Genomic DNA, 17491 nt, shown 5'->3' on the forward strand with positions numbered 1-17491 from the left:
TAACAACGCTTCAACATATCCAAATTCTTTTTTTTTTTACTTTTTGCCACCACTGCCCCTAGCTGCTGTGTGCAAAACTTGGTGAAGATCAGATCAACGGCCTAGGAGGAAATAGAAAATATAGGTTTGCACTTTGCAGTAAATTCAAAACGGCCTGTAGGATTCCAGGGTTCAGAACCAAAGAGCAAATTGCCTAATTATAGCGCCACCTAGTGCCACTCAGACGTGTCTTTCTTTGTGACTGAGTGGCGGCGCACAATTTGGACCATCCTGCCAAGTTTGGAGGTCAATAAAAAAGAAGAAAATCAGTACAAACACAATAGGGTTCCAGCACCCCTTAAAACTCTTAAATGCATCTTTGCAGTTTATTTGTACATCAGTTTACAATTCACTGCACATGAGCTTGCTTTACGTCCAATTCATATGGACAATCTGTGTCTGAATGCATGGCACACATCATTAAAGGCAGCTTGTGCTCTGAAAGGAAGTCAAAGCCATCCATGTTGATTGTGACATTGTGAAATTCATGCCAAAAACAAATTCTTTATGTGGTGCAACTGGATAAAGACAAACAGCAACAAATAAAAATCAAAAAGATAAACCGGGCACTTAGTGGCATTCATTAAAACATGAACAATTGCCTTGTGAAGTCACTCTATCTTAAGGCATCTCAAGCTAGTGTGCACAGTCATGCTGACGTTAACAGGAATGTCTTCCACTATTTAACTACGACTTCGCAACGCATGTAGTGTACTTACAAAAGATATTGCTCCATAATCCATTTTAATGCATGTATTTTGCTGGTCTCTTATTGATGCAAAAATATCATGCTGATAAATATACAATCAGCTGTAACATGAGGCATTACAACCTAAAAACTCCACTATCATAACAACTCATCCCTTTATGAGCGCACAGGTTAATTTGTCTCAAACCAACATCTCTGCAACAAATTCACTGTCTTTATACTCAAGAGCATTCAAAACATTCAAAAAATGAGTGCAAAATGTATGTGTCCTGTGTAATTGCATACACGGCATTTTGAAACAAAGGACATTTTGACATTCTCAAAACAAATCCTTATAATATTTGAAGGGAAAAAAAACAAGATCTGAAATGTTACTCAGATGTAATGTGCTGAAATGTCAACATGGCTCACAACCATAACACTAAATCCAAGTTTCAGTTGATTTAGGAACAGAAAACGGTAGATAAACCAATAAATCTGCCTGTGTATCACTATATCAAAAACTGTCACAGATTCAAAAAAACACTCAAGAGTGTGAGTCTCCTGCCAAAATGGATGAGCACAGCACATTTCAAAACAGAGAGGCCATCAATCTACCTCTGTTCCTGAAAATGATACGAGTAGTTACAGCTGACACGCTCACCAAGCAAGTTATATGACTGTATAACCCATAACGTGAGAGAGTGCATGGGTAGAGAATCATCCAGCCCAATGAGTAGTGCAAGCCTTTTCAAAAGGCACTGGAGTGTACTGGAAAATATCAATCATCCACATATTCAAAAATACAGAAAAAAAAGAGCACAATCCAAAGTTCAAACATGCAATTACTTAAAAATCTATTGAAATTTACTGATACTGTAGTTCAAGCCACTATCTGTGGCATGTGTAAAAGGCACCTAGTGTTAAACTGATGAAGCATCCCATAGGAAAAGAATAGAAGGATAATGTAATAGTAAGTCCTTGTATTTCTGGTGGCATTACAACCTTATTGCATGCTTCTGTTTATCATTTCTTTACTTAATCATTCTGAAGGCACTATCTGTATCTGAAATATCCCTTAATACCTTGCATTTCTGGCACATATTTTTGGCAAGTGAACAAACACAGTTTCATGTGCTTGAAAGAGCCAAACAATGTGTGGTATTAGTAAAACACGACTTGAGGTGTACACAAAGCCAAACTGGCTGACTCAAAAACAAGAACGATATATATTAATTTTAGAAGCACACTATATGAGGTTTGATGTACATGCATGCTTCAGTGAGAGCTGCAAACTGTTCCTCCAGATCCTCCTGCTCCTGAAACAGAGGCTGGATTGTTCTTTCACACTTCCTCGTAGAAGGCCATCTGAGCCATGTAGGCAGAATTTCTCTGCAACGGACAGACACGGCAGAATAAGAACATTGTTACACTCTTTTGGGGAATGTGAACTATTTCATGAAAAGAACTGGAGAAAACTGAATTTTCAGCAGTCATTACTCCAATCACATGATCCTTCAGAAATCATTATAATATGCTGATTTGGTGCTCAAGTAACATTTCTTACTATCATCAATGTTGATAACAGCTGTGATGCTTAAAATGTACCTTTCAGGATTGTTTGAGGAATAGAATGAAGTTCAAAAGTACAGCATTTATTGGAAATAGAAATGTAACATGTTTGTAACATTGTTCAAGTCTTTACTGTCACTTTTGTTCAATTTAACATGCGTTTGTTGAAAAACTTTTGAACGGTTTAGCTAGTTTGTTTGATATTACATGACTATGTAACAATGCCTATTTTCCATGAGTACCCAGTATGCGTGAGTGTTTCTTACATTGCTGTGGGGAATATAAGAAGGTTCTGTGTAACTCCTGAGGTTGTAGATTCCAGCTTGTTGCTGCTCTTCCAGCTTAAGGGATTCAATCTCTGATTTGAGCTCCTTCAGCTGGTCTTGAAGATGTTTGCTCTTCTCCATGTACTCTAGCCTGAGACACACACAAGAACACAGCAGCTTGAATCCAGCTTAGTTTTTCAATAGTTTTTCAGACATAACATGATAAAGTGTATACCGTTCTCTCTCAATCTCCATCGAAAGTCTTTTCATATCAGAGTCTTTGAAGTCCATTCGGATGGAGCCGCCCATGTCTACAGCCAAATCTGGATTCTCTGGCCCAGTGGGTGGAGGAGGGCTAGAGTATGCTGCTATTAACTGAGCACATGACACAAATGACATGTTTTAAACGCATTATGTGGACAATAAACAGCAGAATACTTTTGATACACGTCGTAGCAACATTACAGGATATGTTGTTTTGGTGATTTCCACGAGTTTCTGCTTTGCCCTCCGTTCTGCGTCTTTAGCTTCATTCAGATCCTGTTTCAGGTGGTCTGCCTCCTTCAGTCTGAACGCCACAAAAACAAGACAAGAATTAAACTTCTTTAATTAAAAGGCTCTCAGTGAAACTTGATTCTGATTGGTCAATCATGGCACAGAGAGGTCAAATATTTTAGTATAATAACTGAGCATTTTTCAATTTCAAATATATTTATGTAAAACTTTTTTTAATGAAGAAAAATCGAGTAAGTTACTTTTTTTTCATAATTAATTGAAAACTTGAAACAATGTTAATAAGAGAGAATAACTGAAACCATTGTTTTCATTTATTTTGTTAATATGGTTGCACTATATTTTACAGTACGTGCACTTACATGTACTTATAGTGTGCTTACCTAAGAAAGTACTGAGTAATATAAGGTAACTACATGGGTTCTAGTTATTACCCAGTTATTGTAATAACTATAATTAATACATAGTATGTTCATGGGGAACAGGACTGTAAAATAAAGTGCTACCTTTAATATTTATATTAACCTTTAGAACAAAAAAGTGTGTTCATTAACATAATAATTTTTGCTGTGAAATAAGTATCCAGAATGATGAAATTTCACTGGTACTGGTATCAACGACTGACAACTGTAATGGCTCACCTCCTCTCTGATTGCTCAACAAGCTTAACCGCCAGTTGTTCTGCTTCTCTCATCTTCTGCTCCATCAGTCTCTTCTCTTCTTTGGTTTTAAGGGCTGTGACCTCCAGCCTTTGCCTGTCCTGTTCTGCCTCTGCTGCTTTGTGGGCCAGTAGTTTGGCCTCCTCCTCTGCGATCTGGGCTTTCTCCGCCAGAAGGTCGGCCGTCTCCTCGGAGCGCAGCTGCAGAGAGGGAGACCAATAGGCTCAGGGAGTCTCAGTCAGAGCATGAATGGAATTCTAATGTGAGTCCAGGACAATGGTTTACACCTTAATAGCTCTGCTGAGCATCTCAAATTTACATCTGGACCACATACTTTTATACTGCTGGGGCTCTGAGGACATATATTACAAGATGGCAGGGAAAAGAGAGTAATTTTCAAGCTTAGCAAAACCCTCACAAGAGCTTCATTGGCCATTCGAGCCTCGTCCTGTAGCTGGAACAGACGACGCTCCATCTCTTCTTTCGCCCGCTCCGCTTCCTCCCTCATCTGCTTCTCCCGCGCAAGAATCTGACGCTCAACCTAAATATACACACACATAATAAGCCAATGGCAGAGATCTGGCACAAGATAATACAAGACGAGGCAAACATTTTAATATAGATTAAAAATGACTGTTTAATTCATGTACACTACCATTCAAACGTTTTTTTTTATTACAATTTAAATGTAATTTATTCCTGTGAAAGCTTAATTTTCAGCATCATTACTCCAGTCTTAAGTGTCACATGATCCTTCAGAAATCATTATAATATGCTGGTTTGGAGCTCAAGAAACATCTCTTATTATTATTAGTTGAAAAAGGTTATGCTGCTTAATATTTTTGCAGAAAACAAATTTCAGGATTCTTTGATGAACAAAGCTTTGATCAATTAGATGCGCTCTTACTGAACAAAAGAATTTGCTTGAAAAAACAAAAATCTTACAGACCCCAAACTTTTGAACGGTAATGTACTTTATCCTGCCCATACTGAAGCTAAACATGTATTGCATAAGTTAGTTTGTTAAGCCTCTGTTGTTTTAATGTTTATAGTTGTAATGTTCATTATATTTAATTAATCTTTGATTAGCATAATATAAATTAAATTAATAAAGATTCATAAGAAATGCAATACCACTCAGCTCTATCGTTAATGAAGAAGGTTAATGATAATAAACATTCAACTAATGAATGGAAGTAAAAATGACAGACCTTTTTCCTGGCCTTCTCCTCTTTGGCCTGAGCCTTCATCTGTTGCACCTCTATGGAATCCACCTTCCTCCTCCTCATGAACAGGTCGTGGTTCCCAATACACAACTGTAATATCTAATATATACATATGACATGAGCAACTATTCTGATATTCGGCTATTACAGAAACACTCATAAAAGCAACTCACCAGTTTGTTAACTCTAAGCTGAGACGAGTAGAATTTAAAAACTTCTTTTTTCTTGTCCAATGGTTTGATAGTAAACTGAGAAGAGACATAAGGTATGTTTGAATCATTTTGTCCCAATTTTGGATTTTAATTTTTGTTTTTGCCTCTCCCAACCTCCTTCTCGCTGTACGAGATGTTTCGGATTCCACTCCATGGGAAGGATTTGTTGGGGCTGAGCTTGCTGTTGGGACAGTAGATGTGAAGACCCTGAGCATCAACTCCAAGAAGCAGCTCTGTGTCCCTCTTATTTTGCTGTGTAAAACCAAAGTAGCAGAGATTTAAAGGAATAGTTCACCCAAAAATTAAAATGATCCCATAATTTACTCACCCTCAAGCCATCCTAGGTGTAAATGACTTTTCTTCTATCAGTCGAACACAATCAGAGTTATATTAAATACTATCCTGGCTCTTCCCAGCTTTGTCATGGCATTGAATAGTGAATGAGTTTTTGAAGCTCCAAAAAGCGCATCCATGGGGTGGACAAAATCTTGTTTCATGATATGATCAATTTTATTTCACGAAAACTATATACATCATGATATAGCCTAGCTATTTTTGTTATTTTATTTTATTTAGGACAAATACAATATAACGAAAATGTGAATTCAGGTACAATAGGTTTATTTAACATGTAGTTAGAAATAGTACAGAAATTGAATAATCATAAAGTAAAAAATTAAATACTGCAGTCTTCACTCTATGAATTAAATATACATTTTTCCTTCAGGAGCAGCAAGTTATTTTTCCTTTTGTTTGATTAACATTAATGGCACAGAGATCAGCAGGTTTATTAGGCTACTGTCAATTTAAGACTGAATGCACAGATCCAATATACTGATACACATCCACACCTAACCGTTTACTTTCACATGAGACATAATCGACTGTTTACTTGAATACTCCACACGATGGGCATTTTGATATGTTTGTGTGTATCCGTGTATCCATATTTGTAAAGAGATCCATGATCGCATGCTGAGAGACGCTGCTTTCTGTGCGCGCTTCAGCAGTGTGTTCGTCAGTGCGAGCACCGCATTGAGTTCTTCTTCACAGCTTCTTGCGCTTTAACTCTTTTAACCCTTAAGCACCTCCCAAATTTGTGATCGCATTCTGAGAGGCAGCTTTGCACACCAACAATGTACGAGAGAAGATAGTATTTAAAGCGGCGCTATGCAGTTTTGGCAATTTCTTCGCTGTTTTCTCGCAGGTTTCTCTATAGAGCTCCCCCTACAGCTTCGGAATAGATATTTGACAACACTGTCGTAAAAATTTGTTGGTGACTCTCCCCCCTCCCATCTTCTCCCTCTGGTCATGTGCATTTGTTTTCAAAGAAGCCAGCGAAGGCACGGAGCCATCAGCCATGTCCATTGAGGTATGTATGATAAACAGAAGGCTAGCATATAAATGTTGAGCGCAGTGCCGTAAAGCAATTCGTTACATCGCGAGACCTGATATCACGCGATACTTCCTGACGCTGAGGCCGGCGGGTGTTGCAAGGGTGTTTTTTCCGCTCACAGGCGCTAGGGGGAAGCGAGACGGCCACCATTCAACCCGAAAAAAGCCATATAATCATTCCAATGACTCCGAAGCTGTTCAGTTAAGGTAAATTAAGCTAAAAAAAACTGCATAGTTCTACTCTGATTGTGTTCGGCTGAAACAAAGAAAGTCATATACACCTAGGAACGGCTTGAGGGTGAGTAAATATGGGATAATTTTCATTTTTGAGTGAACTTTTCCTTTAACTGTACATCATCTAAAATGTTGTGGTAACTAACTACACACAATATCTACGAAAATATACCAAGAGGAAATTGTTCCTTCCAAGTGATCTCAAAGTCTCAGTTTTGAGAAGCATTCATTCTCAAAATCCCAAATGTTGTGTGCACCACTGAACAATCAGTTAGTGAGAGGTCAGCTTTCTTACAAGTAGTGTACAAATGGAGAATATTTTAATAAAGGGAAAAAAAGAGACTTACTGTAATAGAAAAGTAGCTAACTCCATACATCTCTAGATCCTGCGCTATTTTTAGATATTCCATCTCAGCCTCGTCCCTACAAAAACAAAATAAATGTAGCGGGTCTTTCACGTTGAAGAGAGTTTACATGGACGCAACAGGATATGCACAGTCTTACCTTGTGATGCTTCTGTGTTCAGCATACCAAGCGGTTATCTTCTCTTCCCACATGTCAGGTGTCATCTGATACTGCATCAGCACCTGGAAAATAAAACACATAAATCAAATACACAAGTCATTTTAATGAATGCAAACGTTGGTTAATTCTCAAGTAGTATACAGCCTTTACTCACTCTTTTAGGCAAGAGTTCATCTTGAGCTAAGAAACCTGGCTTGTGAAAGTTTGGATCGTAGTCCCCATACTAGAGAAAAAAAGACAAAAAGGAAATATTTAATAATCACTATATAATTATATGCATTTTTGCATTAAACACTGATATGGAGACCTACCTTGGCTTGCACAGCATATGACGCCAAAAGAACAGAGGCTTCTGGAGAGCAAAAAATCTCCTCATCTAGTATCTGCTTTTTAACCTTTGTAAAGAAACAAAAAGATACTTCATTTTAACTCTAGAAGAACTCTGCTCAAAGAAAACAAGATTAATTATTGCAAAACACCAAAAGAGGATTCTGTAGCAGAAAAGGAGAGAAATCATGCTCAATTCACAAGAACAACTCCCACATACTTGTAAGAAGAAGAGGTGCTGAGTAATTTCCTGAACAAGCTCATCCTCAACTTTCTCAGGGAAGAATTTGGCAAGAAAATGAAATGTTATCGGAGAGTCCTTTGGAACTTCTTGATCCAGAACCTAGATGGATTTAAAAATCCAACAAACTCATCAGGGTATTCCTATAAGTCCTATAAGAACTACATTATTCTCAGAACTTGTTCACACTGCTCTGCCACCACGTCTCACCCGTTTATCAGGCTTCAGCCAGGCATAAGTGTCTTTCACTGTGTATCGAAGGCCAAAAAACCACGTTTCCCTCAGACCGATGGTCCGGCACACCAGGTCAAACAAATCTTTCCCTTTCCATTTGACCTATAAGATGGAGATAAACATAAAAACAGTATGGTAACAAAATGGTAAAACAGGCCACAGAACTAAAAACACATAGGTATGCATGTTCATATGTGTTACCTCACAACTGAACTCCATTTCAGCATCCATAGTGCTGACTTTGACTTTAAAAGTCTTTGGTTGCTTCTTTTTTAGACCCAAAATCGACATTGTGACTTCTTAAGCACCTGCAAACATAAAGATCTACTGTAAGATAGTCAAGTAAAATATATCCCCGAGACCCAGTCACAGACAAGGCCTTTCAGCATGTTTATCAGGCATTTTGGGGAGACACAACAAGTAAATAGAGAAATAAATGATATCAATATGTTCCTATGAAATATGAAAATGTTGCCAAACTATAACTGCCATTAATACACTTCTTCTTTAGATACAATACATAGATAGCCTACATTGTATAGAACGGGACTACCCATTTATGGCCATTACACACATATTGCATAAAGTAAAACACAACAGTATATCAAATCATTCGGTTATCTTTCGTAACATAGTTGAGAATCATCTTTATGAAAAATTTTGGTTAGATTAAAGACTGAAATCAAAAAATTGGAAATAGCTTAAAATATTAATTATATATATATATATATATATATATATCCCATTTGTTTCTTATGCTACAAAAAAAAATGTAGGCTAACAAATAATAATACAAATATCACAAAACTTTTTTATGGTTCTCAGGAGAATTTTTTTTACATTTTACACATTGTAAAGTTAACATTTATTCATAAAGTACATTTAAAAACAACAGATGTACAGCTGAGGAAATATACAGGAGATAATATCTAAAACGAATATCTAATATCTAAAAGAATAAATGAAAAACATGTTAAAACTAATATATATATATACAATATATATATATATATATATATATATATATATATATATATATATATATATATATATATATATATTAATTAACTTATTGCATGCACTATCATGAGTGCAGTGCTACTTTCACATGGCAGATGCATGAGACCTGCCGCAGGTAAGTTAACGTTAAGGCGCTAATACGCTAATAAATTGTTTGTTCACATACAATACTACGTAGATTAACTACTTCTATTCATTTTCATGGTACATGTTATTAGTCTTCACCCTTTTAGAGTCAGATTTTACACAGTCTGCCATGTTATAGCGAGCTAGCATGAAGAATACGACTTCACAGAGCTTGAGTTTCATTCTTAAATCTTGACATAAAAAGTAACGTTACTCTTCTCCGTGTGCAGCTGCGCAATGGCACTTTAAACGGTACAGAAATCATTTGCGAACATTTTTAAAGATTTGGGAATGAAACCAGCTAAATAACAATCAGTTGACGTTACCTTGAATAGGTTGTGTTGAAACAGGCCCAATCCACGGCTCGGAGTTTCCAGTCTTTCTAAACCACAACAATGTAAACCGTATTTGGTTCGTTCCCCTAACGTACATGGAAATCACTATAAACGAGTCAGAAAGTGTATAAAACTCTTAAAAATCGTCCATTTTCTTATTGACCCATAAGTTGGGCGGTTGTGGAATATAAATCTGGTGTTTTCTTGAGTAGAATGTGTTGGATAGGGAGTTAGCAGTTAGCAGCACTTTGTTGTTGATTCTCTTTGCCGCCCTCTACCGGTAACGTTACATAGAATAACAGTTGAAGGAGTTTGTAGTACTACAGTGATTTCATTTCTGTCCACTCTCTCCATAAATAAACTGCATTTGAATGAGGAACTGAGTCTTTTTTAATTTTTTTAGTTCATTTAGTTGGTTTATTAAGAAATATCATACTTTTGTACGTATTATCATCAAATATTGTGTCAGAATCTCAGTTTGCGTTTGTAAATTGGTAGGCCAATATGTAGATTACATTTTATAATTACATTAAATTATGCATTTTAGAAGAAGATTTTATCCAAATGTAAAGATAAAATCCAAATTTTATCCAAACATTTAACCTTTACATAAATGTTGTCACATGCAATGTTTATAGTAGCCTATCTCATGCCTTGTAAAGATGTCAAAAATATTCTCTCCTTAGAAACTGCCCTAAAGAGTAACTGAATCTGTCTAATTTTCCCTAAAGGAATGGCGAACACCAGTCGGACCTTTTCTGATGTGAGGAATGTGATCCTGTCAGCTCATAAAAACACAGGGGCCCAGGATAAGGTTGGCTTCTATGATACCTGGGCTGAGACCTATGAGCAGGTAAACTTAAGGCAGGAGTAATTTTCCTAGTACCTTTTTGAAAACAATTTCATCTGTAATAATGTTGCTTTCTCAGGATGTAGCGCTGCTGGATTACCGTGCCCCTTTGTTAGCGGCTGAGTGTGTGAGCTCATTTTTCACAGGTGACAGAGAGAAGGCCACTGTCCTGGATGTGGCCTGTGGAACAGGCCTGGTCTCTGCACATGTAAGCATTGCTTTATTCGAATGCTGGTGGGCACAAGAGAATGTGATAAGCTTGCTAATGCAAAGAGTGATGTCATTTATTTTCTTAATCACATTTGTTTGAGAAAAGTTAAAGAAAATGGGGTTCCATCACTTTGTTGGAGTAGATGGATGTTTGACGATGCTGGAGTTGGCAAAGAAAACTGGACTTTATCAGCAACTTAAGCAGTGCCTGCTTGGTCACGATGCAATTTCAGTAGAAGCTGGTAATGAACCATACTACCCTGTGAACTTTAATGTTTGTCCTTTTACTGTCTAAATATAACTGATTAATTTGTATTTACTCATTGGTAGTGTCTGTTTTAAAGTCATTTTTCAGTTTCAGACTTTTGTAAAAAAAACTAAAAACAAAAAAACATTTCACATTAATGTATATTAATGTAATGTTCTATATTGTAATGTTATTAAAACCAGAACTTTAATTGTTAATATTAATCTGCTCAATATACTGCTGGTTTAATCTATAGGACAATATGCACATGAACAATCCACATTTTGATTCCCCAAGTTTTAGCTGTTATAACTAATCATCTGAATAATAAAACTTGCTATTGTTATATAAACATTGATATTTAAATTGATTAGCACTGTTGCATTTTTGACTTGATTCTCTCCTTTGTCTCAGAATCATATGATATTGTTATAATTGTTGGAGCTCTAAGCGTTGGGCAGGTGCCTTTGACAGTCATCAGAGAGCTCTGGGATGCTACAAAACCAGGTAACTTGTGCATTTCACATTAATAACACGAAATACATGCATGTAGTTAAATGCATGTTTAGTGTTGTTGTTATTAAAGGGATCGTTCATTTTTGAGTGAAATGCAGTTCAGATGCAGTTCAGTTTAGAGCAAACGCACACTTGAGCTGACTCTGTGTTTGTTTACAACATAGAGGGAAGACACGTATGTTGTATTGTTCATCAAAATGGTACATACAGTACTTGTGCTTTTCCTGGATGCCGAAACCTATATGAAAAATGAAAGGTAGGGTAGGCAATTTTCAGCTTGGCTATTGAAATCATAAGATCCTACCCTCCCTTCAGAGCGTCTCCAAAACCACACCTCCTCCAACACGCATGAACTTGTACAGCAGGGAACAAACAAAAATGTTATGAGAGATGGCGTTAAATTACCTCATGTCTCAAAGCATTATAATAATAATGGCAGGTAGGACATCGGAACGAGGGGAATGATTGGACAAACATTTTATGGTCCTACACCTTCCACAGACGATATATATTTATATATTTATTTATTTATTTATTATACATATAAATACATTTAGACCACTTAACTGAAAGCTACAATATGTAAAAAAAAAAATTGCCGCTAGGGGTCGCTAACCTCTTACAATAACAAAGGCTTAGGTTGATGACGCATAAGCGGAATTATGGAACTTATCGTCATGCTGATGGATCTAATAATGTTTATGGATGAGTGACTACATTGATGTTTTTAACATGACTGTGGTATGAAGCAGGTCGCAACTACTAATGAGAGACAGATATCAGCGTCACACGCGAGTCCCACGGATATAAAGGAAAAAGGACATTTAATTCTACCGAACTACCCGCAAGTGCTGAATTAATACTCACACAGGTCAGTTTATTTGACGAATTAAAATTGTGAGTTTAAAAATCGATAATTTTGACCCACACAATGTATTGTTGGCTATTGCCACAAATATACCCGTGTGACTTGTGACTGGTTTTGTGATCCAGGGTCACATATAACATTGATTAGTTTTATGTACATTTGCTCTACTGTCTACTAAAGTACATGCAAGAGCGGCGTCTCTGTCACGCCGAAGTTAGTCGCGGACGTGGAGCTCTCGGCATCTCGAAAACGCCACGCTGATACTGATCCTCGTTTTAGTTCTCCTTTTGTCCCGAAGTCTGCTTGCCGTGCTCCATAATGTTTGAACGAAACAACAACAGCGTGAGCATGCCGCTACACGTAACATGGTTGCTATGGCAGTAGAGCGGAAACCAGGGATAACGCGGATATTACGTCATTGACAGGCGACAATGACCAGGGATGAGCCATTATTTAAAATTGGAATTTCTCTGAAATTAAAAATCTTTGGGAACTTTTGGGATATTGTAAGTACACAACTGAAGGAAATATATCACACTGTGCAAGTGATGTTTGAATATTTTATTACAAAAATCGTACATATTGTACCTTTAATGATTGCTATCAGGATGTTAGAGACCAGCACAACAATAATGTTTCTGGAACAAATCACCTACCATGCCTTTAAGATTACATTCGCTTGCGCAATCTCAATCAGGAAGAATGAATTTTCACAGATTCCCAACATTTGAGCTACTGCGCAGACGTCATTATGCGACAGGAAGCTCGTGCTCCAGGACCGTTTGTGCTCAGGACCATTTGCAGAGGCAGTGGTTTACATGTAAACATGTTGTAGATAATGTTCAGTTTCTTGCATACACTGATCGTTTCACTTCTTAAGATCTCAATGTATCGTCAGGAGTGGCGGGTATTAATTTGTTTTGTTTTTTTACTCTTAAAGTGACGGCACCCATTGACTTCTGTAATATGAATCACAGAGGACCACGGTTTCAGCTAAAAATCTTCTTTACTGTTCTACTGAAGAAAAGTCACCTACATCTTGCATGGCCTGAGGGCGAGTAAATTAACAGCAAATTTTCGTTTTTGGTGACCTATCCCTTTAAGGAACTTTAAAGGAGAACTCCGGTCAATTTTAACATTGAGCTCATTTTTTTGTAAATTTGGAGTTCTGTCAGTACAGAGAACAACGACAAAAATCGGTGTTGCCTACACCGTGTTATCCTCTTTTTGAAATTTATACCCTGTGGACTTAAATGGGGCAAGTTTTAAACCTGCTTTTAGCCTCTTAACATCCTTGATGTGTCATTACAAGTGCACAGCCATGTGAGTGATTCCTTCAGAGTGAACACGGGTGAATCTGACTGCAGTAGATGTGCAAGATATGAATAAAAATGATGTTATTTCAGCCAGCGCACATACCTGTATTTACATCCTGTTTTCGGTTAAAGTCCACAGTAGTCGATTGTCGAGTTCACGCGCATAGGTTTAGTACGTACGATCATGCGCCCGAACTCGACAATCGACTACTGTGGACTTCGACCGAAAACAGGAAGAAAATATAGGTATGTGCACTGGCTGAAATAACATCATTTTTATTCATATCTTTCACATCTACTGCAGTCAGATTCACCGCCAGATTGACCGGAGTTCTCCTTTAAAGGGGTGGTATAATGCCCTTTTTACAAGATGTAAAATAAGTCTTTGATGTCCCTGGAGTGTGTATGTGAAGTTTTAGCTCAAAATACCCGACATATATTTTTATATAGCATGTTAAAATTGTCACTTTTTGAGGGTGAGCAAAAACGCACTGTTTTGTGTCTGTCCCTTTAAATGCAAAAGAGCTGCTCAGTGTTGCCAGATGTACGATAATTATCGTATTTGTACGATAATTTTGACCTCTGTACGATGTACGATCAATAATGAAAAAATTCCCATAATGTACGATAATTTCAGAGTTTTCAGTCGTTCGTCCAAACACACATCCTACCGCTTCTCTCTCTGACCCCGAATCATTTCGCAGGCTCGCCCGCCTGCCTGCACACACACACACACAGGCACCACACGGTGTCAACACTACAGTTTTGCCGAAGACGACAGTTCAATTTTGATCAGTTTAACAAAACGAAGCATTAAAGTGCTAAAAAAAATGAGTTCAGAAAGGTGAGGACAGTGGAGGGGCGAAGAGGAAGGCAGAGTCTGAAGAGCAGTGGAAAAGTAAGCATAGGCCACAAACATATAGGACACTTTGGCAAAAAAAAGTTAAGTAGCCAGACTTCCTCCAGTTAGTGTGAGTGTGAGCATATTACACAGCTTGTTTAAATTGGCTGTAAAATTAAATTGGAAAATAAAATTGTTGGAAAATAGCTATATTTTATGCGTTTGGTTCGTGTACGGTAATTTTTCTCAAAAAACGATAATTTTTAGGTTTTGGTACGATACTTCGACATTTCTAATCTGACAACACTGGAGCTGCTGCCCCCGCCACAGTGGGCGGAGCTTCAAGAGGTCTTGTTCTTTTACCTCACACAGACATGCACTGAAAATTTCAAAAACTTTTAGCCTTTTATGTTCAAACCGAAGTCAGAAAGATGGAGAGACTCAAGAAGTGACAACATGTAGAACGCAACAGGACATTTCTGAATGGTTAGTTGATGAATTTGTGTAGCTTATGTGTAGTTATCTTCTAGTCATTGATTAGCATATTCTGGGCCCTATCTTGCACCCAGCGCAATTGACTTTGTACAGCGACGCATGTATCATTCCTATTTTGCACCCGCGCAAAGCGCGCTTTTCCCTCCACAGACGCACGTCGGTAAGTTAGGAAATACACTTGCGCTCCCCAGGGCGGTTCAGCGCAAAGAGGAGGCGTGTTCCGGCGCAAACGTTCCTTCATGCTATTTTGCAGGTTTAGAAAACAATTGCGCCACTAACCAGGAAAAAATAGTTTAAAGTCAGTGGCGCGTTGCGCATGTTATTCATATACTATTTTAAGGGCGCATGCTTGGCCATAATCAATGTAGCGTGTGCACAACACACACACTCTTTGATTCTCTCATCTACACAGAAGCAGCAGTTTTCATTTTTGCAAATCATACATTATTACGATAGAGAGCGTTGCTCTCCTTGGCTGTGAACCGCTCCTGGCAAATCCGCCGTTATAATAGGAGTCCGCTTTAGAACAAGCGCGCCTGCTCTTAAAGGGAATGTGAGATGTCCCTCTGATTGGTTTATTTCACGTTACGCCCAAACCACACCTATGAATAATGAAGCTACTTCAGACCAACCCATTTTAGATTTGCGCCAGGCGCAAGAGTCATTTATCCCGCCGGGAAAATAGCAACAGCGCCCAAGACCCGCCCACAAAGTTACTTGCGCTTTGCGCTTTGACACTTGCGTTTCAGATCGTTAAAATAGGGCCCTCTGTCTTGATAATCTATAAATTGTGTTCCCAGGGGCGGAGTTTATGTAAATTTTAGGGTTAGTGATGTCACTAACCCGGGAGGAATGTCGTGTAGTCCCTACCAGCCATTTGTTGTAGTCCTTTAAAAAGCAATTTTTTAAAAAGCAAATATCTCCCTTTGGTTTGATCTTTGAGCGTTGTAACTTTGCAGATGTTGTTTATGCTCAAACAGCAACATTACACACTAACAAAAGTTAAAAAAAGTGAAATCATAATCAACCACCCCTTTAAGTGTTTTAAGTTGGTCTAATTCAATATAATGGTTTAATTGATGTGATGTCATTGTTGTAGATTTTGAATAGAACGTGATTCTTCCTAAACTCCATCATTCTGTGTAACAGGCGGCTATGTGTGCATGACTACTAGAGGGAACGCTGATAACCGGGAGTACAAGGCTGAGCTGGAGAAAATGATCAAAGCACTTGAGGAAGAGGAGAAATGGAGCCGTGTGACTGTTGTTGAGGTGGAGGAATGGGAGAGAGCTGTTTCAGAACAGGACAGCGGGTACATTCCAGGTGCCGTTTATCTGTATCAGAAAAGTTTTTAGGATCACACAAGAGCTATCCAGTGCTAGACCAAATCTGCACAGTAATCCACACACAGCTATTCTACAGAATTCTTATTCCACCAGCAGGTGGTAGCATTTTTTCATAAATCATAGTATCACTTGTTTTGAAAAGTACTTTTGTTCCCCAGAGAAGCACCTAGAACAAAGACAAATGCCAAAACGTGATCTTTCTATGTGTTTTGGCACTAAATTATTTCACCTGGAACTTGTACACAGTGCAGTCACTTTAAGGTTTTTGTTCAGGTAAAGTCCATGAACCTAAAGGATTTCGTGAGAAAATGTCTGAGGTGTTTCATTACAAATCTACCATTCCCCAGTTACATCTAACCTTTCAGTTTGCCACTCCTCGATACTCCGACCGCTAGACTTTTGAAGCTGCCATTTCCGTTGGTGCCGTGTGACATAAATAAAACACACAAACAACGTTCGGTTTAGATTTTTGAGTGCATAATATAAATACGAATATTTTACAGGACACATTCCAGTTTAAAATGTTGTAGTTGAAATCCAATGTCATGATTTTTGGGTGTTATGATGTTGAAATTGCATTATTCTATATGTGCATATATCAATACCTAACAGAGACCATGAAAATACATTTGATTTCATGTAATTTACACAATATTTCAAGCACAGACAGAAATAAATGTACATGTGTAAGCAAAATGTCACTGTTTATTTATTAGCTTGCATTCTAGAAAAGTTTAGAACTGTCTTAAATCACAGTGTTTTGACTAAACAAATATTACAAGGGCATACTTGAAGGCATTCAGGAAGTGTTGACTTTATATTTCTTAACTTGTAACAGCTAATTCAACTTAGGTTTTAAGCAAAACAGAAGAACATTGAGATTTTTGGTTGTTGTTTTTATATGGTAAGCGTCACTATAGCACACTCCACTGTCTTATAAACACTCTGTGTCCTGTCTTTTTAAACGCTCTATGTCCTGACAACATGCAAAGCTTTTCAAAACAGATACTTTCTGTTGAACCGGTTTGGCCTAGATCTGCCGTTTCATTCAGGGCTTAAGCTGACACAAGAATAGCTAACAATGAAGAGAGTGTTCTTTTCCCTCTCTTGTAACATATGAACCAAACCATTGTCCATCTCTGTAAGATCACCTGTGTGGCCAAGGTCATAGCAGGGCTTTTATGACTGTT

The 17491-nt window shown here is 37.7% G+C and overlaps 2 protein-coding genes across 2 annotated transcripts; one reads left to right on the top strand and one right to left on the bottom strand.

Annotated features, from left to right (window-relative positions):
• Positions 1–344: 344 nt before the first annotated feature.
• On the bottom strand, positions 345–9891 carry nf2b (NF2, moesin-ezrin-radixin like (MERLIN) tumor suppressor b). The gene is made up of 17 exons (XM_084388128.1): positions 9604–9891; positions 8333–8439; positions 8108–8233; positions 7877–7999; positions 7641–7724; positions 7484–7552; positions 7309–7391; positions 7152–7227; positions 5290–5427; positions 5137–5211; positions 4949–5062; positions 4156–4278; positions 3720–3937; positions 3031–3133; positions 2801–2940; positions 2566–2716; positions 345–2119 (listed from the first exon to the last, which is right to left on the bottom strand). Exons 2-17 carry the CDS (start codon positions 8420–8422, stop codon positions 2072–2074), a joined length of 1761 nt encoding a protein of 586 aa, XP_084244254.1. The 5' UTR covers positions 8423–8439; positions 9604–9891; the 3' UTR covers positions 345–2071.
• Positions 9216–16993, top strand: mettl27 (methyltransferase like 27). The gene is made up of 6 exons (XM_084388160.1): positions 9216–9266; positions 10344–10465; positions 10542–10670; positions 10779–10914; positions 11334–11426; positions 16105–16993. Exons 1-6 carry the CDS (start codon positions 9218–9220, stop codon positions 16308–16310), a joined length of 735 nt encoding a protein of 244 aa, XP_084244286.1. The 5' UTR covers positions 9216–9217; the 3' UTR covers positions 16311–16993.
• Positions 16994–17491: the final 498 nt, after the last annotated feature.

Source organism: Rutilus rutilus (assembly GCF_951802725.1).
Source record: "Rutilus rutilus genome assembly, chromosome: 18".
Taxonomy (NCBI): Eukaryota; Metazoa; Chordata; class Actinopteri; order Cypriniformes; family Leuciscidae; genus Rutilus; species Rutilus rutilus.

Coding starts and splice junctions, on each gene's coding strand:
- nf2b (XM_084388128.1), bottom strand. CDS start 8,422: ATGTCGATTTTGGGTCTAAAAAAGAAGCAACCAAAGACTTTTAAAGTC. Junction 8,234..8,332: donor AAATGGAGTTCAGTTGTGAG/GTAACACATATG, acceptor TCCATCTTATAG/GTCAAATGGAAAGGGAAAGA. Junction 4,279..4,948: donor AGGAGAAGGCCAGGAAAAAG/GTCTGTCATTTT, acceptor GTGTATATTTAG/GTTGAGCGTCAGATTCTTGC.
- mettl27 (XM_084388160.1), top strand. CDS start 9,218: ATGAGTGCAGTGCTACTTTCACATGGCAGATGCATGAGACCTGCCGCA. Junction 10,671..10,778: donor CAGGCCTGGTCTCTGCACAT/GTAAGCATTGCT, acceptor GTTTGAGAAAAG/TTAAAGAAAATGGGGTTCCA. Junction 10,915..11,333: donor TGCAATTTCAGTAGAAGCTG/GTAATGAACCAT, acceptor CCTTTGTCTCAG/AATCATATGATATTGTTATA.